This window comes from Heliangelus exortis, chromosome 3, assembly GCF_036169615.1.
Source record: "Heliangelus exortis chromosome 3, bHelExo1.hap1, whole genome shotgun sequence".
Classification (NCBI taxonomy): domain Eukaryota; kingdom Metazoa; phylum Chordata; class Aves; order Apodiformes; family Trochilidae; genus Heliangelus; species Heliangelus exortis.
This window is the reverse complement of record NC_092424.1, coordinates 3,138,146-3,161,697: the sequence shown is the minus strand read 5'-3', so window position 1 is coordinate 3,161,697 and position 23,552 is coordinate 3,138,146. Positions and strand designations below refer to the sequence as shown.

The following is a 23,552-nucleotide window of genomic DNA, read 5'->3' as shown; positions in this document are numbered from 1 at the left end:
CGACGCTCCTCTCGCTTCGCCGTTCCCCGCAGCTCCGCGGTATCCCCGCTCCTCACCTGCGGGACGGGACGGGACGGGACGGGACGGGACACACGCGGTGCGGGTCAGCCAGGCGCGGCCGCCGGCGTTCCGCTTCCCCCATCTATCCCTCCCTTCCTTGCCCAGCTCCCAAGGGAACCCCTCCCGGTACCGGCTTCGTTCCGAACCCACCCAGGTCATAGAGGGCACCCAGCACCGCCTCCAACCTCCGGCACGGCTCCCGCGACCCCATGGCTCCCGCGAACCGGGGGGAGGGCGGGCGGAAGGACGTTTGATCCCCCGCGGCTCCCGTCGCCCCCAAGATGGCGCCGCCCATCTCCCCGTTCCCCCGCCCTCTCCCGCGCCCGCCGCACCGCACCGGGCAGCCGAACCGGGCCGGCGCGGGGCCATGGGAACCGCGGGAGGCGGCGGTGGCGGTCGGGAAGCCACCGCGGAGGGGTAGGGCGGGAGAACGGGGTGCGGGGGGGCGGCGCGGCGGCGCTCGCAGGACCATGGCGGCGGCGGCGGGGGCAGCGGCAGCGGCGGCGGCGCTCGGGCGGGCGCGGCGAGAAGCGCCCATGTACTCGGTAAGTGGCGGCGGGGGGGACGACGGGGTTGCGGGAGCAGGGACCGCCCGCCTCACCGCCGTGTCCCGGGCTGCCGTTTAGTCCGCTCGGTGCGATCCCCCCGGGCTTCCCCCGTGCTCCCCGGGGAGGTTTCCGGGGCCTCCGCCGGGTGTGCCCGGCACAACTTCCCCGGCCCGGCAGACTTCACCGGGCGGGGGTTGGAGGCGGCGGCCCGGCCCTGGCGTGGGCTCTGAGGGCCCGGGAGAGGCCTGGAGGCCGGGCGGGAACCGGAGACTTCCCCGTCCCGGTTCCCTTTCCCGGTCCCCCCGTCCCGGTTCCCCTTCCCGGTTCTCCTTCCCCAGTCGCTGCGGGCCCAAATCCGCTTCCCCTCCTGCTTCCCTATCGCCTGTCGTGTCAGTCGCGATAATCCTGGTCGCGGGCGCCACTTTTTTCCTCAGACGCGCTGTGAGATGGGTGTGGAGGGGCTCGGGCTCCTCATCTCCTGAGGTTTTGTGTTTCTGAGCTTTCTAAAATGTGAAACATTCGGGGTTTTCTGCTCAGAGCTTCAGGGGAGAGAGGGGGAGGAAGAGCACTTGGTTACGGCAGAGAGTTATAAAATCCCTGAATCCCAGAGTCATTTGGGTTGGAAAGGAGCTCTGGGATCACCAACTCCAACCCTTGATCCACTCCCCCCGTGGTTCCCAGCCCATGGCACTGAGTGCCACATCCAGGCTCTTTTGAAATATCTCCAGGGATGGAGAATCCACCCCTTCCCTGGGCAGCCCATTCCAATGGCTGAGCACCCTCTCTGCAAAGAATTTCTTCCTAATGTCCAACCTAAACCTCCCTGGCAGAGCTTAAGCCCATGACCTCTTGGGTTGGAAGGGACCTTCAAGCTCATCCAGGTCCAACCCCTGCATGGGCAGGGACACCTCCCACAGCCCAGGTTGCTCCAAGCCCCATCCAGCCTGGCCTTAAAAACTTCCAGGGATGGATGGAGAATCCACCCCTTCCCTGGGCAGCCCATTCCAATGTCTGATCACCTCCTCCATAAAGAAATTCTTTCTAATGTCCAACCTAACCCTCCCCTGGCACAACTTGAGACCTCTTGTGCCCTCTTGTCTTGCTGAGAGTTGCCTGGGAAAAGAGCCCAACCCCCCCTGGCTCCAACCTCCTTTCAGGGAGTTGTAGAGAGTGATGAGGTCTCCCCTGAGCCTCCTCTTCTCCAGCCTCAACACCCCCAGCTCCCTCAGCCCTTCCTCACAGGAATTCTGCTGGATCCCTTCCCAGCCTCCTTGCTCTTCTCTGGACCTGCTCCAGCACCTCAATCTCCTTCCTGAGCTGAGGGGCCCAAACCTCCATCATGAGTTCTCCCCTTCCATTGCTTCCCGGGGTTGTATGGGACCAGAGGAGATCCCAACTCCCACTGCTTTTGCTTTTGTGCTTCACCAGTGCTGCACAAAAAGGAATTATCTGATTCCAAGGTTTCCAAGAGCATCTTTTATAGCTGTGTTCTCCAACAGTCAGCAGCTGCAGTGTGCCAAGGCAGTGGTTGTCTCCTTGAGTGGTTGGTGGGGTTGTGTGTGTTTTGACTCAGGACAAGGGTGTGAGGACACCCGTGGGCATGGGGAGAGCTCAACAGATTCATGTCTGGAGCTGTGGGGTGAGGAGCAGTGGCAGGGAGGTGACATTTCAGCTTTTGGCAACAACTCCACTCCCCTGAGCCGTGTGTGAGGGGTGGCACTGGCAGTGTGGTGACCACTGAGGTCTCTGATGGTACCCAAGCCATCTGGGCTTGGGGTTTCTTTGCAACTGAGTTTCTTTGGGTTTTGTGCAGCTGCACATTGCAGTTTTGGTGATTGGGTTAAAAGTTGCTAAGGATTTCTAAGCAATGCCTTGTCATGTGCTGCTCTGAGTAGAATCAACTAAGAATCAACTAAAGACTTCTGATGCTATTCTGAGCTGCCTTTTTTAGCTCTTACAGGGTTTAAGGGTTTTTTTAGTGTTTTATTTTTAATTGGGGGTGTTGCTGTAAGGTGTCAGTGACAACAAACAGATAATGTCAACTCTTACCAGCTATCCTAACAGTTCTTAGCTTGCTTAGCTCTTGCAAAACACCCAACCAGTTGAAAGCTGTGGAAGAGGAAAGACTGAAAACTCCAGTGCTAAACCACATAGGCAAAAAAAAAAAACCTCAAACAAACCCTGAAAGCTTTAAATGTATATGGGCTTGGGTTTAATACATTGTGTAGGATTGGTTTAAAAGTCCCTGGAGAGATTCTGCAGATCCTGGAGATTTCTGTGGGACAATTCTCTAAACTCCAAGGTTGTGGAGGGAGAAGTTAGATGTTCTACTAAATGCTGCTGTAGGAGGATGAGATCCAAAAGGGGTATGCTGTGTGGGGAAAAAAATGAGAAGGTCAAGTGTTACAGTAGGATTTGTGTTCTCTGGTAAAATGAAACTGGCTTTCAGCAGAGTTAAGGCTTTGAAGGATTTTTTTGTGGTTCTTAAGTTGATGTGCTCCTGATTTGGGTTTTTTTTTTGCTCTGTTTTGCCAAATTATCTTGTGTGGATGAATGAGCAGGAACTGAATGTTTGCCCTCTGCTGACTTGATATGTCAAGTGGTGCTGCTGTGGCTGTGATCAGCTGGCAGTGAAATCTGACTCCTAAGGCTGAAAACTCAGCAACCTCTGCTGGGCATTCTGCTTATCTGTTCCTGGTGTTCTCCCGAGGGTTTGCTGGCTCCATGTGCCTCTCAACACCAGGAAAGGTCACTGTAAGAGCCCGTGAAAGAACATTTTTAATCCTGTGCAGGGAGAGGCAGCAGAATGAATGGATGGGGGTGCCTGTGGTGCTGGAAAGAAAGATGTGGTTTTATTTTAACATCTTCTTATAAAAATATTTTAAAATATTTAAGATTTAAAAATGAATATTTAAAATATTTAAAGTGCTTCCAGGTGGCTTGCTCCAGTTGCCTTGCTTGTCTGCTGGCTACTGCTGTGCTTTTGAAGTTTAGAGAAATAAGTTTGCAGCTTTGGAAAGACTGAGGGGCATTTTGGTCTTCTTTGGCTGCTGATGGTTTTTTTTGTTTTTGTTTTTTCCTGTGTTTTATGTACTCTGCCTCCAAACGTGACATCAGCCAGCAAAAAACAAGGTCCCAGATGCAACTTAAAGTAGCAGGGATTATTTTTTTTAGTGCTGATGGTTGTGTTTTTATAATGTCATTCAGAGCATTGCCTTCATGCAGCTGCTAGAGGGGAAATCAAGGGTGTTTTAGGTTAATTTAGGTTAGATTTACACCTTTTAATCATGGAGAGGCAGAAGGCAAAGGCATTTCAGATTTCCAAACCCAGATGTTCCCTCAGTTCCTTCCTGCTGGGTAGAACTAAGTAATGCAGCAGGGGGTGACTTTGCAGGTGGAAAAGGTTGATTTTTTTTGTTTGTTTGTTTATTTTTTGTTTTGTTTTGTTTTGTTTGGGGGTGGGTTGTTTTTTTTTTTTAGTTTCTTTCTGTTTTCTTCATTGCTCCAAGCAGGCAGCATTTTTTGTTCTTGCTCCCAAAGTGTGGAAACGCAGACACTACGGGAAGGTAAAATAATCCCCCAAACACTGCAAAATTATTTCAAGCTTTTCTTTTGGTCCTGGAGCCAAGCAGAGCACTGAGTGGCTTGAGTCAGTATCTCATTCTTTCTTTGTGTGTTCCTAGCAGAAAGAACTCACTTCAAAGAAAAGAGATGAGTTTGAAGATATCTTGGAGGAGAGACGATTGTCCAGCGACTTGAGATACGCCATGAAGTGTTACACTCCTGTCATCTACAAAGGACTTTCACCTTGCAAGCCAAATGCTATTAAAAGTGCTGTTCTCCAGTCAGAGCAAGTTCAATATGTTATCAAGCAGGTGAGGGATCACTGAGCAGCTTGAACACGGGCAAACTTGGTGTAGCAGCAGGGAAAAGAAAGTTACTGCTGACCTTGTCAGACACAGTAGCTGGGGGTTGAAAGATTGGCCAATAAATCAGTAACTTGACAGCAAAAACTGATTTACCATGGAGTTGCTTCTAGAGCTGTTTGATAGCTCGTTCATGAAAGAGTGTTTTAATTTTGCATGTGTGGCACTTTCCCATCTAACTCAGACAATGTGCTGCACTTGATTTTTATTTTTTTTTCCCTTCCTCCACTTCCTCGCCACAGAGCAGCATCGTGAAAGGCACAAGCACTCTCCCTCTTGGTAGCTGTTTTTGTACTTTGTGGATGTCTTGTAGGAATTTTATAGGCTGGTGACATTTCAGAATCAGTCATGAATTCCCTAAACTGAGAGTTAAGAGCTCACAGAAAATTCTTTGAAGCAAAAACACTGCTTAAGATGTCACCATGTGTTTGTTCCAAGAGGAGAGGCAGCTGCTGCTCCTGCTCTGGCTGGGCAGAGTTTGCACAGTTTTGCACAGGCACAAGAGAACTTGTTCTGGTGTCAGGGTTAGTGATGTTAGGTGCATTTGTTTTAATTTCCACACTGTGACTGGTCTGGGTTTGGATTCCTGAATTTTGGGGAGAAAATGCTTAGCTCTGTCTTGGATGTGCACCTGATTCACAGTGGGTCAGCTGTGTGCTAAGCCTTTTACTGGTGGGTGAGAGCAGTGTCTCTTCCCCCAGTGAATAATTAGTGATTTTTTTTTTGCTTTCTAAGAGAAATTTGTTTTCTGAGGCTTAAGTGGAAGCAGGTTTTTTGCTTCTTTAAGTGGTTAAAATCATGTGGAAATACACAGAATGAAGGATAATGCAGTTATTTAAACACAATTGAACCAGTAGATATGATAGTAAGGTGGTATGTGGAGGGAGGGTGGAGGAGATGGGTTTTCTCATGTGTCAGAAAATAGAAATAAATAGAAATATAATAGAAATAAAATAAATAGGAGTAAAATAAATAGGAGTAAAATAAATAGGAGTAAAATAAATAGGAGTAAAATAAATAGGAGTAAAATAAATAGGAGTAAAATAAATAGGAGTAAAATAAATAGGAGTAAAATAAATAGGAGTAAAATAAATAGGAGTAAAATAAATAGGAGTAAAATAAATAGGAGTAAAATAAATAGAGTAGAAATAGAGTAGAAATAGAGTAGAAATAGAGTAGAAATAGAGTAGAAATAGAGTAGAAATAGAGTAGAAATAGAGTAGAAATAGAGTAGAAATAGAGTAGAAATAGAATGAGTAGAAATAGAATGAGTAGAAATAGAATGAGTAGAAATAGAATGAGTAGAAATAGAATGAGTAGAAATAGAATAGAAATAGAATAGAAATAGAATAGAAATAGAATAAGTAGAAATAAGTAGAAATAAGTAGAAATAAGTAGAAATAAGTAGAAATAAGTAGAAATAAGTAGAAATAAGTAGAAATAAGTAGAAATAAGTAGAAATAAGTAGAAATAAATAAATAGAAATAAAATAGACATAAAATAGAAGTAAATAGAAGTAAATAGAAGTAAATATAAATAAAAAAGAAATAAAAAAGAAATAAACAGCCATGCTTTTTGGGAGGCTTTCTTTTCTGCCATTCCTCCTTACTCCTCCTCTATGTTCAGTAATAGGCACATTCCCCATTCCTTAAGAGTTAAAGACTAACTTTTCAGCTAAGTCCTTCTAGACTCAAAGTATCAAATGGGAGGAGTGACAATTATTTGAAACTGTTTTCAGGAACTCCAAAAGGGAATGTGCATGGCAGCTGAATAAAGATCATTGACATGCAGAGCTGGTAGAGACAGTGCTCTGCATGCATTTCAGCTCAGCCTTTGCTAAGGGAACACATGGCAAAGAAATCCAAGCCTGACAGGGCTGAGATTCCTCAGCCAAGTCTTAAAACCTAACCCAAATACACTTCAAAGATTTAGACTGAGTATCTCTGCAAACAGAACTTTCATTTTACTAGCCAAAGAAAATTGTCTACAGCCTTCTTCAGGCCAATAATATAGGAAATGTCCTTTGAAATTAAATCCCTGAGGCTGCTGCAGGTTAAAACGTTCAGATGGGGTGTTTGCTGGGGGGAAAACTGTTGCACACTACCCCCCTGCCACTGAGATCTAAGCTAATTCTTGATTTTTAACAGCTTTAACTTGTCTTCCTCTTGCTTGCTGACACCAAACAGATCCTGTGTGAGATGCCTGCCACATAGAATAAATCTTGCTGACTTTTGCAGTGGTTCTGCCTTAATTGTTGTGGCACAGAGTGTGCAGGGGCAAGGAGAAGAGCCCAGCATCTGAGTGTTGCTTTGTTTGTTATGTTTCTCTTCAGTTAGCAAAGGAGATGGGAGAATCACCTGAGATTATCCAAGAAGAAGCCACAGAAATCCTGGATGAGATGGGCCACAGTATGCAATTAGGAGCTGTCAGGTTTTTTGCCTTCACTCTGAGCAAAATATTTAAGAGACTTTTCCAGAGAGTTTGTGTGAATGAAGAAGGAATGCAGAGAGTAAGTACTGGGGGGAAAGCTACAATATTTTCATACCAGTCACTTGGACAAAGAGTCTCATCTTTGCTCCAAGTAACAAATATTATTTTTTTAAGAGACTGCATTTATGTTTATTAGTGCATTTCTTAATAAGAGAGGGAAAAGAAAGGTGAAATGTAAGTATTTTAGAGGCAAAGGGTCAGCAGGACTTTGTACACTTCCCAGATGCCTCCTGTATTAAAGAATATTTGCAGTCATGTCAGTGATTCTGTTAGATGAGCCACTGAGAGACTTTTTCTACCTGATGCTATAAATTTAATAATGCATTTAGCTGAACTGGGGGGAAAACCTGATGTTAAATGGTTGGTTGGTCTGCAAAACCTTCCTAGAGCTGAAAACAGTGAAACACCTCTGTAGCAGGAGGTGCTGAAAGTTTGCCTGTTTCCTGGGGAGCAGTTGTCCCCCTGTTTCATTGCTGTTCCAGAGGGTTTAGGGCATTCCCCAGCCCTGACAAACCCTGTAGGGTTTCCCATCCCCAGCAAAGGAGATTTGGGTTAGACTGTCACATGATGAGGTGACTTTTGGGTGAAGCCAAAGGGAAGCACAGTCTGGAGCCTATTGCTCAGAATTTCCTGTGGCAGAGTGAGAAAGGTGGAGTGGACCTCAACCAAATCATCTTCTGTTTGTCTTGAGCCTTGTGGAGTTGTGTATTGGCAAACTGCAGCACTCAGTCTGTAAACATTGGAACATTATTGTTTGTTCTGGGTTTTTTTGTGTCTTTTTTTTTGTTGTTTCAGTTGCAACGTGCCATTCAGGAGCATCCAGTTGTGCTGCTGCCCAGTCACAGAAGCTACGTAGACTTTTTGATGCTGTCTTATTTGCTATATACCTATGACCTGGCTTTGCCTGTCATTGCTGCAGGAATAGGCAAGTATGTTCTTTTAACAAATGTTTTCAGGATTCAGAGAATCAGTAGCAAGGGCTCTGGTAGCTGCTACCATAAATAGTTGTGTTTTAACTTCTTGTTCAAACCTTGGGTGAGATGCTTGCAGCATCTGGAAGCCTCTCATCTGTGCTGAGTCCCATCAAAGGTGATTATTTTTTTTTTTTTCATATCAGGTTTGCTCTGAAGTACCCTATCTGTACACCCAGAGCTGGGCAAAGATTGGTTTTGTGAAGACAACTTCTATATTGTTATTTTTTTTGCCTGGGAACAGACCAGCAGCCACCTGATGTGACTGATTCCCCTCAAGCATTGTCAGAACTCCATTATGTGAAGTGCTGAGGGCAGAGCTGGCTGGGAGGGGGAATTTGGACAAATTGTCAAGTTTTGAGGCATAATTCTAAAGCAGATGAAGGCAGTTTTATTTGCAGGAGAGAATTCTTGAAGACTTTTAGCAGTAAATATCTCCTAAGTTAGTGTGCTTTTTGAAAATCCTGACTCTGGTGGCATTTCACTAAAAATGGGATCCTTGAAGTCTTGACCTGGTTTCTGGTAAATTCAGAAGTTGATGTCTCATAGCTACTTTGATCAAGGTGTGGCACCAGCTTGTTCTGCATCTTATTACTGGTGTAATCCTTTGCTGACTTAAATTAAAACCTTTTTTTGTTTTGGGCCTCAAGCCTGCATGTTAAGATATTAGTAGCCTAGCTTAGAGGGATTTTTTTTTTTTGTAGTGATTAACATTTTTAAAGTGTTTCTGGGTATTTTGAAGTCAAAGTTCTTCAGAATTAGGGGCTGATACTGCTGTCTGTGTGTATTACTTTGAATTCCTCTGGAGAATACACAGTTTTAATGTGTATTTATTACAGATTGTGTTAGAGGATCACAAGATGTGATGTACAAACTTGCTCTCGATGGTCCATGTGCTGAGTGGGGAGAAGCTCTCATGTATATCTATCTCCCATGTATATATATGTCTGTGTGACATGTTATCTGACATCTCCAAGGCAGTTCTTCTCAGAATGTGAAATGTGAATTTCATTTACTGAGTGAATCTCTGTTCTTGGGTGTTTCATGGGCTGAGCTGGCCAGGAGGTTGAAGTGGCAGAGGGCAAAGTTGCTGTAGAATTGTCTTAAATGCCTCACTAAGAAATTTGTTGACATTCTTTCCTGGTTTTGACAATTCTAAGAGTTGACCATGATTATTTAAAGCTCGAAAATGATAAAATATTTGAGCTGGGTCAAAAATGTTTGATCCTAGTGAAGTCAGGATCTCAAATGTTTTAATATGCTGCAGATGGTGAGTTAAGTTCTGTGTCTTGTAGGGTACACTCAGAGGGAAGGGATCTTTCTGAAGATGAGAGTGTACTTAAAAAACATACAGTCTTCATTGTAGCTGAAATCTGGCTGTCTAAAAAACTAAATTGCTCTACCTGAATGCTATTTACACAAAAATTAAAATCTTACTATGAAATGCCACTCATGTTTATGTAACTCTTAAGAGATGGTTGGAAAGCAAATCTAAAGGGAATCCTTTACAGAGGTCTTCTGGTAATTGAATCAGTGTATTAGAGAAACTGTTGGCTGATATTAATCAAGTTTTATATGTGTGGATTTGGTTTTTTTTGTTTGTTTTTCAGATTTCCTAGGGATGAAAATAGTTGGTGAGCTGTTACGAAGGGCAGGTGCCTTTTTCATGAGACGTTCCTTTGGTGGGAACAGACTCTACTGGGCAGTGTTTGCTGAATATGTGAAAACAATGCTAAGGGTAAATAAATTACTCAGCTCTCAAAACATATGCCTGAGAACTACTCTTTTGGAACAATTCATGGGAAAGATGCACAGAATTGTAGGGTTGTGATTGAAAGTCCTTGCTGTCATCTGGTTCAATGTGTTTCATCTCAGAGTTGCTGCAGGTGAAGAGGGTGCATGGACTCTTTTTGTTAGAGATCAAGAATAGGTGGTAAACCTATTTAGGTAAACCTAAAATTATTTATCATCAGTTGCTTTAAATCAGGTGCCTGTATCTTCTGACAGGCACAACTTGTCACTGGTTTTATTGTATGATCTGGCAAACACCATGGGTGAAGGTAGGCTTAGAGATGCCTGAAGTCAGGCATGCCTGTCCTCCATTTATAAAACTTACATTTTGAGTACTTCAAGCAATTTCTGGGCAGTAAAAAAGAAACATTGTTATTTTCCTGACCATTTCTTTGTTGTTCCTTTGTAGAGTGGCTATGCCCCAATTGAATTTTTTCTGGAAGGGACTAGAAGTCGCACTGCCAAGACTCTGACTCCAAAGTTTGGTAGGATTGTTGAAAACTTGGAACTTTTAATGACTGTTAATGTTTTCATTAGTGGCTGTGTGCTTCTTCAGACACACAAGGATGTTAAAGTGGTGGGAAATTGGTGAGGTCTGTCAAAGCAGTGGAAAACACTGAGGTTAAGAGTTCCAAGACCATGCAAAGAATATCTCCTGCACTCCACTGCTTTCCCTCCCTTTGCCCCATCTGTGTTTAATTGCATAATTTTTCACCTTTTTCTTTCTAGAAAATAGGCATCTCCTGGTCAGGGGAGAAATACTGTAAGATAACTGAATTTAATGATGTTAATCTTTGGGGAAAGATGTGGTGTGAGCACAGAGCAGTGCTGCTGGAAAGAGCACACACACAGCTGTCCAAATGTCTTGTGCTTCTGCTTGCCTGAACAGGCACAGTGCACAACTGTTACCAGTTTCTAAACTCTGCAGATACCTTTTTCAAAGTTAAATTACAGTTGCTTTTCCTTTCCTGAGAAGGAAGAGGGGTTCACGTTTTTGTTGTTTGGTGGTTTCTGGGGTTTTATTTTATTATTTTTTACTTTGCAGGTCTTCTCAGCATTGTGATGGAACCATTTTTTAAACGTGAAGTCTTTGACACATATCTTGTTCCCATCAGCATCAGCTATGAGAGGATATTAGAAGAATCTCTCTATGCATATGAACTCCTCGGAGTCCCAAAGCCCAAAGAATCTACCTCTGTATGTAAATTCCTTAAGGATGGAACCCAGGTGGATGTATACACACCCTGTAGCATCAAAATTTTAGTTTTGCTCTTCCTGTTTTGGTAGGGGTTGTTAAAAGCCAGGAGAATCCTCAGTGACAATTTTGGTACCATCCACATCTACGTTGGCCAACCAGTCTCACTTAGAACCTTGGCATCTGGGAGAATCCATCACTGCCCTTACAATTTGGTTCCCAGGTACTGCACCTTTCCATGCTTTACACAGAGGAAAATTACTTGTTTAGTCCTCAGCTGGGTAAAATAATAAAAATGTCCTTTTCTCCTTGGTTCTCAACTTCCCTCCACCTCATGGTTTTGACTGCTGAACCTGTTTGGTCTGAGCAGAGGCTTAGTGATGGGGTGTTTGTGAAACAGGTTGTTACTTGCATGGCTTTGTGCTGTCTGGAGAAAATGCCATTTTAAAAGTTAATGATCACACAGGAGGCAGGCAAAGCTCTGTTTTCTGGGGATTCAGTGGTTTTGCCACTTAAATTTTCCCCCTTTCTATCCCTTCTTGCTTTACTGCTGCAAACTGCTCCATGGCCACGTGCCAGGGGGCTGAAAGAAGCTCTGGGAGCAATACAGAAAAAAAAAAAAAATAAGGCAGGGTGTGATTTATATTCCAGGTTCTGAAGCTTTTTACTGCTTTGTTCTTTTCAGGCATCTTCCCCAAAAGCCATCTGAGGATATCCAAGAATTTGTCAGTGATGTAGCTTATAAAATGGAGCTCCTGCAAATAGAAAACATGGTTTTGAGCCCCTGGGTGTTAGTTGCTGCTGTCCTGCTCCAGAATTTGCCAGCCATGGAGTTTGAACTTCTAATAGAAAAGACCCTGTGGCTGAAAGGCTTAACACAGACTTTTGGAGGATTCATTGAATGGCCTGGTATGCAGAGAAAATGGGATTTCTACTCCTTTTGTTGCTTGTGAAGGATAAATTCTATTTCTGTGGAAGCAGTGTAGGGTGACAGCTTTACAGAATGCTTTCCTCATGTTTCTAAACTAATTTAGAAATTACTAAATGTTGTTAAACTACTAAAGGCAGGAGTTTAACAAACCTGTGGGCTTTGGTCAAACTAAAAATGTTGCTAAAACCTGGGAAGGTTTGGCTTAGGCTGTGGAAGATACTACTTTGAAAAAACAATTAGGTGGAGGGAGAATAGATATCTTCCTGTTATTTCCTGAAGTGTGGAATGAGAGGGGAAATTATAGGGTGCCTGGTGTCTGTCTTTCCAAACCCTCCATAAGTCACAGGCAATTATCTGGTGTGCAGCAGCTATATCTGGTGTGATGCTGCTGGTTGTTGCTTGATATTGCTTATGGTAAGGTTGGCAGTGTGGCAAAGCAGCAGAAGCAAATTAAGAATTTGTTTATTTTTAGATTTCACTTTGTACCCAGGAACAGTGATGACTTTTGGGAAGGAGGCTTCTTTGGTGTTTTTATATAAATATTTATATATATATGTATATGCACACACACACACTTATATATAAATATATATATATAAACTGTATATTTATATATTGTCTGCTGAAAAGTTGATTCTCTTTCCAGACTCTCTGAAGAAGTTTTAAACTTCTCATTTTTGATCTAGGGAGACACAAGGGGCTTAACTTCAGAGCCTCAGGACAAAGAGAGAAAGCCAGCAAAGAAAAATGTAGTTGAATGAAACATTATTTACCTTTTCACTCTAGGGAGACCAAAACTGAGGTGTTTGCTTTTGTAGTCAGGTGTATAAGTAAGGTTCCCTCTCAGGACTGCAATAAAGAGGTGGAAGTTGTAAGAGGACTCTCATTTCTGGAAGAAAACCACTTCTCCTTTCAGGGAGCTGCTCATTAGATGGTGATATTTAGAATCTTAGTGCACAGCAAACTGAAGAACTTACATTTGGGTTTGCTTTTTAATTTTGTTTGTGTTCTTAGCAGCAATGAATAAGCTTCTTTTTTTTTTTTTTTTTTTTTTTTTTTTTGCATGAATAGAGTCATAGAAAACAGGCACAGGAGTGAAACAGAGGCTGCCTCCAGCTTAGCAGATTTTGCTCTCTAAGCAACAGTTGCATAGAAGCAAGGCTTCTTGTTTTGCTTTGGATTGTTAGTAATTTGAATAAGTTTTTTTTTTAAAGGCTAATTTGGTGGTGCTGCAAATCAGCTGCTATATTTACCCTGCTCATTTTTCTGTCTTCACCCAGGTAGCTGTGGCTCTGGTTAGGATGCTGGTTGGTTTTTACAGGCACAGCATTTGCTTGGGTTAAAGAAGTTTTATGTTAAAACCAGGAAGTGCAAAATTGTTTGCTCACACTGCTGCTTTCTGCACTGAGAGACTTGGGAGATTTAGCAAAACTGGAACAAAACAAAATTGGAACAAAAAACTTAACGAAATTGGAAGTGGGCTGGAGGAGCAAGATGTGAGCACATTCTGTGTGAAATTGATGTTAGGGGCAAATAGTTTCTAATAATAAAGTAACTATATAAATTACCAGAGTAAATATATCAATCATTTATTAATTTAATAATCCTAATTAATATAAAAGATTAACTAAAATAAGGGGAATTGTGTTTTTTTCTGTCAGAAACATATCTGATCATAACTGAATCATAACTGATATGTTATGATTGTGGTGCTGTGAACATATCAAGTGTATTTTAGTGTCCAGTAAGACACTGGTTTTTGCTTCTTTCCTTGCTTGCCAAAGAGTTTACCTTTGATGAAGGGAGTGTTCTGGTAGTGTTTCAAGTGTAGGTGTTCTAAAAAGGTGAGAATACTTCCAAGAGCTGAGATCCTTCTCTGTCTGAGTAAGGTTTGTGGTGTTTGACCAAAAAAAAGTTTGACCAAAGCCCCCAGGTTTGTTAAACTCCTGCCTGCCTTTGAAGAACTTTGTGGTTTTAAAAAAAAACAAACAAACCCAAAGCCACACACTTCCCTTGCTTGAGGCATTTTGAAAGGATTGTCTTACACTCACATTTCTTCTTCTTTCGTAATGTCTGGTTGCTCTTTGAGCAGGTAGATTACAGAGTGGTTCTGACATGAAGATTTCCTTAAATTTAATTTAGGATGAGGGCTTCTTGTGCATCTGATTCAAAAGATTTAGTGTCAGAAATGCCTGAGGAGAAGTATGACCTCAGCTTCCTTGCTAATAAAGTATGCATCCAACTGATCCATTCTCTTTTATTTTGAGAGAATTTTATTATATTTTATTTTATTCTCCCAGAGACAAAAGGAGTATTTGTCATTGTTAGTGGGGAAAAAAAAAAAAGTGCTTTATTTACAGAAATGTCTGAAATTTGTCCTTTCCATCTCACACTCTGCTTAGGCTGCCAGTCTATTGGATTATTAGATCCAATAGTCTATTGGATCAGATGGATTATTTTAGAACACCCCTCTCACTGAATGCTTGGTGTAATCATTTGGGTGCTCAAACTCAGTGGAATCCTGGTGAAGCTGTTTCCATAGAGCTGGGTTCCCTTTTGCACCTTGCTGAGGTTTACATTTTCCTGCTAGATAACCTCTGTGCCAAAAAAGCTGTGGTCTCCAGCCTCTCCCTGCATTCCAACATTGCTCAGCTTCTGGATGGCCACGTGGTCCTCAACAACAAGGGGGTGGAAGATGGAGCTGTGGGAGAAGTTGTCTTTAAGCATGCTCTGGCCATCCTCATGTGTGCAACCTACAGGAACCAGCTGCTCAACGTCTTTGTGCGTCCCTCCCTGGTGGCACTGGCCTTGCAGATGACACCCAGCTTCAGGAAAGGTAAATTTGGGTGTCCTGGGGACTCTGCTGGCTTCCCTTCTGCTGGTGGCAGCTGGGAGAGGAGCACCAGGTTGGCAGGGAGAAACATGATGAAATTCAACAAGGGGAAGTGTAGAGTTTTGCATTTGGGGAAGAACAACACGGTGTCCCAGTATAGGTTGGGGGCTGAGCTGCTGGAGAGCAGTGGAGGTGAAAGAGACCTGGGGGTCCTGGTAGACAAGAAGATGACCATGAGCCAGCAATGTGCCCTTGTGGCCAAGAAGGCCAATGGCATCCTGGGCTGGCTCAGGAACAGCGTGGCCAGCAGGTCCAGGGAAGGGATTCTGCCCCTGTGCTCAGCCCTGGGGAGGCCACAGCTTGAGTCCTGTGTCCAGTTCTGGGCCCCTCAGCTCAGGAAGGAGATTGAGGTGCTGGAGCAGGTCCAGAGAAGAGCAAGGAGGCTGGGAAGGGATCCAGCACAAGTCCTGTGAGGAAGAAGATGACCACGAGCCAGCAATGTGCCCTTGTGGCCAAGAAGGCCAATGGCATCCTGGGGTGCATTAGAAAGGGTGTGGTTAGTAGGTCAAGAGAGGTTCTCCTCCCCCTCTATTCTGCATTGGTGAGGCCACACCTGGAGTATTGTGTCCAGTTCTGGGCCCCTCAGTTCAAGAAGGACAGGGAAGTGCTTGAAAGAGTCCAGTGCAGAGCTACTGAGATGATTAAGGGAGTGGAACATCTCCCTTATGAGGAAAGGCTGAGGGAGCTGGGTCTCTTTAGTTTGGAGAAAAGGAGACTGAGGGGTGACCTCATCAATGTTTTCAAATATGTAAGGGGTGAGTGTCAGGGAGATGGAGTTAGGCTTTTCTCAGTGGTGACCAGTGATAGGACAAGGGGTAATGGGTGTAAATTGGAGCATAGGAGGTTCAAGTTGAATATCAGAAAAAATTTTTTTACTGTAAGGGTGACGGAGCCCTGGAACAGGCTGCCCAGGGGGGTTGTGGAGTCTCCTTCACTGGAGACATTCAAAACCCACCTGGACACGTTCCTAGGGGATGTACTCTAGGGGGCCCTGCTCTGGCAGGGGGGGTTGGACTAGATGAGCTTTCCAGGTCCCTTCCAACCCCTAGGATTCTATGATTCTACGATTCTATGATAATTTTGTGCCCTGGTTAAGCTCCAGGAGCATCGTGTTGGATGTGTTGGGTGTTTTGCTTGCCATTTTTGTTTGGTTTCCCTTTGATGCTTTTGGTTCTTAGGTCTTATTTTAGCTTAAGTTACAAATTACAACACAAATTCTCACAAATTCTCACACTTGCAGCCAGTGCTGGCTTTCTGCTCTCTCCTGTTCCTGAAATATTTGTGTTTTCCAATCCTTGTCTCTTAAAGAAACTTTTCAGAAGAGATGAATTATTTTTCTGCAGGACCTGATTAGTGCATATTCTGAGAAGCTGCAGCCCACTGCTCTTTCCTCTTGGTAACAACTGAATCAAGGACTTTGAGCACTTAATGTTCTGTTTTAGTAGTTTCTGCTCTGTGTATGTATGCTTTTAAAGTCCAAATTTTATCTAAACTAGGTACTTTCTCTAAACTAAGGAATAAATAGCTTTTCACTTGCATGTTTTAGATTTTATTTTTAAACAACAATATTTTACACTTATTTTGGTGGTTTGGTTTGTTTTTTTTTTTTTTTTTTCCAGAGGAAGTCTACAGCTGCTTCACCTTTTTGAGAGATGTTTTTTCTGATGAGTTCATCTTCTTCCCTGGCATTTCACTGAAGGTAAAACCATGCTTTATACAAAAAATACTGGTAGTCAGTACCACAGCCAACTAAAATAACATCTGATTTCAGGGCTCTGCCTAACAAGTGCTTTGGGATACATACCTCCAGTCTTATCAGCTTGATCCATAAGTGGGAGGGAGAACTTAAAAAGGGGCCAGAGTGGAGGTAGTGATTTGGTTAATTGCAAAACACTGAATTCACAAGGTTGCATGTGCAATCTTTCTTGGGTTTTGTTTTTTTTTTTTTTTTCTGCTTCAGTAAAAAACTAAAAATTCTAAAATTGCCCAATTTGGAGCTATTGAAATGAATAGTAGCAGAAGTTTGGCTTTTTTGCAGGAAGTTACCAGTCTTCCAGCATGGATATAAAAATCTATCTGAAGCAGTTTTTTAAATGAGGTGTAAGTAGTGTCCCTGTGCAGTTGTGCAATAGGCTTTATGATGTGAAGAAAAAAAATTAATGTAGATTTAATTGACTTCTGTCAGAGAGTGGGTGTGCTCTGTCAGTGCAGAAACAAACAGGAATTGCCATGGAGAGCACACCAGGATAATTTTACCTGAAAGCTCTTGCAGACTGAGTAGCAGAGGAGCACTGCTGCTATTTCAGAAGGTTTAACAATCAATATTATCCCAGTTAATGGTCAACCAGTGCATGCCCTTGCTATCTGTGACAGAGGACACAATTCTACATATAAACAGCTATTGTCCTCTGGTTTATTATACTCCTCCTGCAGCTGTGATCAGTTCTTCTGTGTGGTCTGTGCTGGCAGGACTGCCAGAGGAGTCTGGTAAAGTCCTCCTCTCTACCCACTCCTACCCTCTCTACCCACCCATCCTTGGCTGCACAGTGCTATCTACTCCATAGCATTTATACTACACAGATATACAATATAATACATATTATTCCAGGGTTGCTTCATCCTTGGGAGTGTTCAAGGTCAGGTTGGATGGGGCTTGGAGCAACCTGGGGTGGTGGGAGGTGTCCCTGCCCATGCAGGGTTGGAACTGGATGAGCTTTAAGGTCCCTTCCACCCCAAACCATTCCAGGATTCTGTGGTGATTCCATGAAATGTGAGATTTTAAGCATGTGCTGAAGGAGAAGCATCTCCATGGAAATGGTTTCAAACTTGAAGAGGGGAGATCTAGGTTGGACATTAGGAAGAAATTATTTAATTTGAAGGTGGGGAGACCCAGGTTCCCCAGGGAGGATGTGTCTGCCCCATCCCTGGAAGTTTTTAAGGTCAGGCTGGATGGGGCTTGGAGCAACCTGGGCTGTGGGAGGTGTCCCTGCCCATGGAGAGGGGTTGGAACTGGATGAGTTTTAAGGTCCCTTCCAATCCAAACCATTCTGTGGGTAGTGTTCCCCTTGTACCTTGAATTTTGAAGGTTTTGATGTCCCTGTGCATTAGTAACTTTATTTTTTAAAAGGACTTTGATGGTTGAGCCCTTTTAGCTTTTTATTATTGGCCTTTATCTCGTGTAGATTCAGCACTGTGAGGGAAGGGGCTTGTGGTGAAGCCTGATTTTAATTTCTGCAGCCCAAATCTTCTGCAGAGCTGAGGTTGTGCAGCCTGGAGAGGTTTCTGAAATGAGAACTTTCCCAGTGGCTTGAATGTCCCTAACAGAGCCTTGGGAAAACTTCAGTTCCATTCTGTTTGCCTGAAAACAGCTTCCCCCTTGCCCTCCACACCCTTTATTCAGGGAAAAGCAGGAATTTTGGTGCCTGCTGCCTTATTTTTGGGGCTGGATGTATCTGCTAACACAGCTGGATACCTCCAGACAAGCTGGGAACCTCCAGGCAGCACCTTGCTCCCTGTCACTTGCTGTGGCACTTGGTGGACAGGTGAGCACAGGTTTGTTAGTTAAAAAGAAAAAACAAACCAACAAACCCAAACTGGTTCAACATCATCCTCAGTAAAAACTGGTAAGTCCATGTGTGGGTTTTATTTGGGTTTCAAATTGATTTAAACATGATTTTTATCAGTGCAAAAGGATGATACCTGACAGTGGTATTTAGGAGCTTTCCCCCCAAAAAAAAGAGAAACATAATTTTCGTAAGAATATTGAAGACTTACAGCTGTATTAAAGTAGTTGATTTTTACACACAAGAGAACTGAGCCTTTTTAAAGGCTGATTAGCAATGTTATGTTTAATTTTCACTGTTAGCAATTGTTGCCTCTTGCAGCTTTTTTTTTTTAACTACCAAAACTAAGCAGGGAACAGGAAGGTGACTGCCTCTGACTGACTTTACTGCAGTCAAGTGAAGCAGCTGCTATAAACTTCAGGCATCTCTTAGCAACCCATCCCTCTACTCATCCATGTGTCTGTGTCCCATCCCCTTGTGTCCTCTCTCTGTGTCTGTGTCCCCTCCCTCTGGGCTGTTCTTGGCAGCAGAATGGTTTTGTCATTGCCATTTCCAGCATCTGTCACTTTTGGCTGCTGTGCTCTTTCTTTTGCAGAGGTCAGGTGGGTGCACAGTGCTGTCATTCATCACCCATAAACAGTGCTGAGGAGATAAAAGCAAACCCTGACTTAAAAATAAACAAGTAAATAAATAATAGTTTAAAAAAAAAAAACACCTAAACCACAGAGCCTGACCCTATTCTGACAGAATCCTGAGGGAGCTGCAGCCTTTGCTCCCATGCCTGTTGTGCATGGAGATACTGCTGTGTTGAAGATATTTTTTTATCAAGGATATTTTTTATATCTTTTTAATAAAGATATTTCTGGTGTATTGGAAAATTTTGGGCTGAGTCTGAAGAACTGAGTCCAGGCCTGGAAGTGGTGTCCTGCTGCATGGCTTTTATTGTCAGTTTTGCAGGAAAAGGGAGCTGCACTTACTGAAAATGTTAAAATGTTGGTTGGTTACTCTTGTCTCACTCAGGATTTTGAGGAAGGATGTTTCCTGCTCACAAAATGTGATGCCATCCAAACAACTCAGCAGGAAATCTTCCCTACTGACAAAGGAAGTGTTACACTGTCTTTCTTGTCAGCTATGTTCAGACCTTTTGTGGAAGGTTATCAGGTAGGTTGTTCTTCAGAAAATTCCTTTTTTTTTTTTCTTTTTTCTCCTGGTAGAAACTGGGAGAGCTGTGGCACTTGTGCAGCATGGATAATGACTTGCTTCCTTCATGCCTGGGGAGCAGAGGAGTTGAGAAATAAGAGTAACAAATACCTTAAACACATCACCTTAAACACATCACCTTCTGCCCACGAGCCTGATTTCAGCTTTTGGCTCAGGCTTTTCCACTTGACTTAAAGCAGTAACCACCTGGTAATGTTATGGCCTGTTGTGGATTTGTAATCTTCACTCACAGGGAGTGTGCTGCTGCTACTGGATCCACTGCTCCTTCCTCTGAGGAGCTCTTGCTTCATTTATTTTGTGTGGGCTGCTACGGAAATGAGTTTGCAGCTCCTATCAGATTTTTTTTTTTTTTTTTTTTTTTGGAGTCATTAATTCCATCCTACCTCTTTAAATTAGTCTTATTCAAGCCTTGGGTACCCAAACACTTCTGCAGTAAGCAAGGTAGATAAAAGGAGGAGGCTAAGATCTAAAAGCAGCACAGTACTGGTGGGAAAGTAGATGGGATGCCTTAATGATCTGGTGTGTGACTTGGGCTGAACTGCAGGGATTTTCCCATTTTTTCTCAGCTGTAAACCAGGTGTGGCTTTATAAAAATGACAGTACCCAAACACTTCTGCAGTTAGCAATGTAGATAAAAGGAGGAGGCTAAGATCTAAAAGCAGAAATGTGGCAGCACAGCTGGTTGGGAATGTAGATGGGATGCCTTAGTGATCTGGTGTGTGACTTGGGCTGAACTGCAGGGATTTTCCCATTTTTCCTCAGCTGTAAACCAGGTGTGGCTTTAAAAAAAGTACAGTTTTTGGTTGTGAGGAGTGTTAAAATTAATGTCTGAGGTAACTATCATGGTAACACTGGATCTGATTTTAAAGTTGGGATTCTTGTGCCTGTTAAACAGTAATAAAAATTTCAGATGCTCTCCGTAGTGAAATCTTCTGAGTTCATTGTCTGCACTTGTGAGGATGTGTCTGAGATGGGCTGGTATTTAAAAGGAAAGAAATGCTAACATTTTTTTTTTAAATGTCAGCTCATTTTCAGATACCTCTGGAAGGAAACAAAAGAAGCCTTCACGGAGAAGCAGTTTATACCCGGAGTCCGCAACTTTGTTTTTCAACTTCTGGAGAAGGGTGTGTACAGCCCTTGTGCAACCTGGGAACTGCAGTATGGTAATGGAGAGGGATAAAAATATGAGTTGGATTTCTGCTTTCTCTGTAGGGAGCACACAGTGTTATGAGGCACTGTCTTCTGACATGCAGAAAAATGCCTTGGCAGCCCTTGTGCATCTGGGTGCAGTGAAGAAGAAGAAAATGTAAGTTGAATTTTTGGTGTACAGAAGTCAGTGTGTGAGCTTGCAATTCCCAGCTGAGCTTTTAGGATCAAGCAGAACCTTGGCTGAGGGGTTGCATTCACCTGAGGTGTGGTGAAGGCCCAGGGAGTTTTTTTTCTGTACCCCTTGTTGAAGCAAAGTGGCACAAAATTCATTCACCCACTGCTTGGCTTCTTCTGAGTCCCTTTCCCTTTTGGTTTTCAGAGTTTCTGCCCAGGTTTGGTGAGCAAATAGAACAGTCCTGCTGAGTCTTGGCTGTGGGATGTAGTTGGCAGCTGATGACCCTGAGTTTTTCCTTGTGTCTCTTGAGGAAATGAATTGGTTAAGGTTTGCAGTGCTTTTGGAAAGTACAAAATACAAAAAGTATCATTGTCAAGTCTGCTGCCCTGGGTTTAAAAAAATGTCTGTAGCTAAATTGCCCTGTAGGTAAATTACCTTCCAGGTAAATGGAATAGATTGAATTTGACATCAGCTGAGTTTTGGTTCAGTTTCAGAGAGGCAGCTGTGAAAATCATACAGCTGGAAACAAACAAATGTGCTCTTCCTCTGGGTGTCCCTAATGAAAATCAAGGGAAGAGAGAGACAGGGGCTGAACAATGGCAAGAATAAAAAAACTGTAACTGTCCTTGAGTACAGTCTCTTAAGAGGTGTCCTGAAAATTACTATGTGTGCTGGTAGGATGAAAAAAAAAAAAAGATGTAATTATGAAAATGTTTAATTCAGGTTATTTGTGTGAAACTTTCTGGAATAAGCAATAGTCACTGAATATTTTTGTTTGTTCTTTTTACTGTAGATCCAATGGATTCACTTACAGTGTAAATCAAGAGGCTGTTCATAAAATCCTGGAAATGTTTGGTAAATGTTTTCTAATTTGAAGAGAGCTTCTCATGTTGTAAATTTACTTTGGACATCCACACATACATTGAATTTTTTTTCCTTAGTAGAAGCTTAGATTTATCTGTATGAAAATCCTCATGATATATTCCAGTACCTGGAGGAGCTCCAGGAAAGCTGGGGAGGGACTTTTAAAAGGGTGTGGAGTGATAGGACAAAGGGGAGTGGTTTTAAGCTGGAAGAGGGGAAATTTGGGTTAGATATTAGGAAGAAATTCTTTAGTGTGAGAGTGGTGAGACCCTGGCACAGATTTGCCAGGGAGGTTGTGGCTGCCCAGTCCCTGGAAGTTTTTAAGGCCAGGCTGGATGGGGCTTGGAGCAACCTGGGCTGTGGGAGGTGTCCCTGCCCATGCAGGGGTTGGACCTGGATGAGCTTGAAGGTCCCTTCTGACCCAAGAGGGCTTGGACTTAAGCTCTGCCAGGGGAGGGTTAGGTTGGATATTAGGAAAAAATTCTTCACCTAGAGGGTGATCAGACATTGGAATGGGCTGCCCAGGGAGGGGGTGGATTCTCCATCCCTGGAGGTTTTTAAGAAGAGCCTGGATGTGGCACTCAGTGCCATGGGCTGGGAACCACAGGGGGAGTGGATCAAGGGTTGGAGTTGGTGATCCCAGAGCTCCTTTCCAACCCAAATGATTCTGGGATTCTGACAGGACTGATGGGGGAATGGATTCCAGCTGGAGGAGGGGAGATTGAGGTTGGATGTGAGGAAGAAGTTCTTCCCCATGAGGGTGGGGAGACCCTGGCACAGGTTGCCCAGAGAGGTGGTGGAAGCCCCATCCATCCCTGGAAGTTTTTAAGGCCAGGCTGGATGGGGCTTGGAGCAACCTGGGCTGTGGGAGGTGTCCCTGCACATGCAGGGGTTGGACCTGGATGAGCTTGAAGGTCCCATCCCACCCAAAACCATTTAATGATTTTTACAATTCTACTTTCTGATGTCACTGATGCAGCTTTGAATCTCCCTCCTTTACTTGAAATGCTTTGCAACCCAACGACCAAGTTTCCAAGCAAGAAGTAGGGTGCTGGAGTCCCAATTTCCAGCAGTTTGCTGATCAATTCTTATTTTATTTCATCCCCCCAATCCCTTTTAGATGCTCGGACACCTGTACAGAAACCTGTGGCTGCACGGCTCTGAGTGGTTCCTGGTGCTGTCACTGTCCTGGTGCCTGCTGAGGACACTTGCCCAGTGTCCCACTGGATGCTCCATGGTCCTGCCCCAGCAGGAGGAGGAGGAGAGGTCAAAAACTTGTTGGTGCCGAAGGTCAGGGTTCTATTTGTATCATCACTGTGTTTTGTTTTTTTTAAAAACCAGATTAAACCTTGTTAATTTTTTTTTTTTCCTTTTGGATTAATATTTAAAGAGACGTGCACAAATAACAGCTGATTAAACGCGTTTTTCTAGACTTGTAACAAGGAATGTGATTGGTTTCAAGGATTTCATGGCTGTGAAAATGGAACAGGGAATTAAGGACTTGCTATTAAAATTAATATTTAGAGAAATACCTTGCTGGCGAGAGGCCCTTAGGAAGGAAAAGCAGAACTCGTGGAAAATGGTAATCGTGTTGGCTTGCGGGTTGATTTTTTTTTTTTTTTCCTCTCTTTTTAGGCAGCAGGCATTATTTTAATTACCTCATGAATGTTACATTTTAAAAAATACGAATTAAATCAGCGTCCTTAACGTGTCTGTTATTCCTCTGCCCCCCTCCCTATGCTGCCCGGGGCCGCCATCGCCTTCCGCCCTTCCCT

The 23,552-nt window shown here is 43.5% G+C and overlaps 1 protein-coding gene across 2 annotated transcripts; it reads left to right on the top strand.

Moving 5' to 3' along the window:
• The first annotated feature begins 326 nt into the window (after nt 1-326).
• GNPAT (glyceronephosphate O-acyltransferase) lies at nt 327-23,495 on the top strand. 2 transcript variants are annotated; one of them, XM_071738912.1, is made up of 16 exons: nt 327-605; nt 4,295-4,483; nt 6,867-7,043; nt 7,820-7,949; nt 9,606-9,733; nt 10,196-10,271; nt 10,832-10,983; nt 11,074-11,204; nt 11,667-11,890; nt 14,503-14,748; nt 16,425-16,504; nt 19,389-19,529; nt 20,614-20,713; nt 20,802-20,895; nt 21,707-21,768; nt 22,898-23,495. In XM_071738912.1, exons 1-16 carry the CDS (start codon nt 342-344, stop codon nt 22,939-22,941), a joined length of 2,238 nt encoding a protein of 745 aa, XP_071595013.1. In that variant the 5' UTR covers nt 327-341; the 3' UTR covers nt 22,942-23,495. The 2 variants fall into 2 exon arrangements, with proteins under 2 accessions (XP_071595013.1, XP_071595012.1); XM_071738911.1 differs by having other exon boundaries at nt 4,292-4,483.
• The last annotated feature ends 57 nt before the right edge of the window (nt 23,496-23,552 follow it).

Bases quoted from the DNA above. Each gene is read 5' to 3' on its own strand.
- GNPAT (XM_071738911.1), top strand. From the start codon at position 342: ATGGCGCCGCCCATCTCCCCGTTCCCCCGCCCTCTCCCGCGCCCGCCG. The intron at 16,505-19,388 runs GTAAAACCATGC...TGTCTCACTCAG, and splicing joins TCCCTGGCATTTCACTGAAG to GATTTTGAGGAAGGATGTTT. The intron at 20,896-21,706 runs GTAAGTTGAATT...TTTTTACTGTAG, and splicing joins GCAGTGAAGAAGAAGAAAAT to ATCCAATGGATTCACTTACA.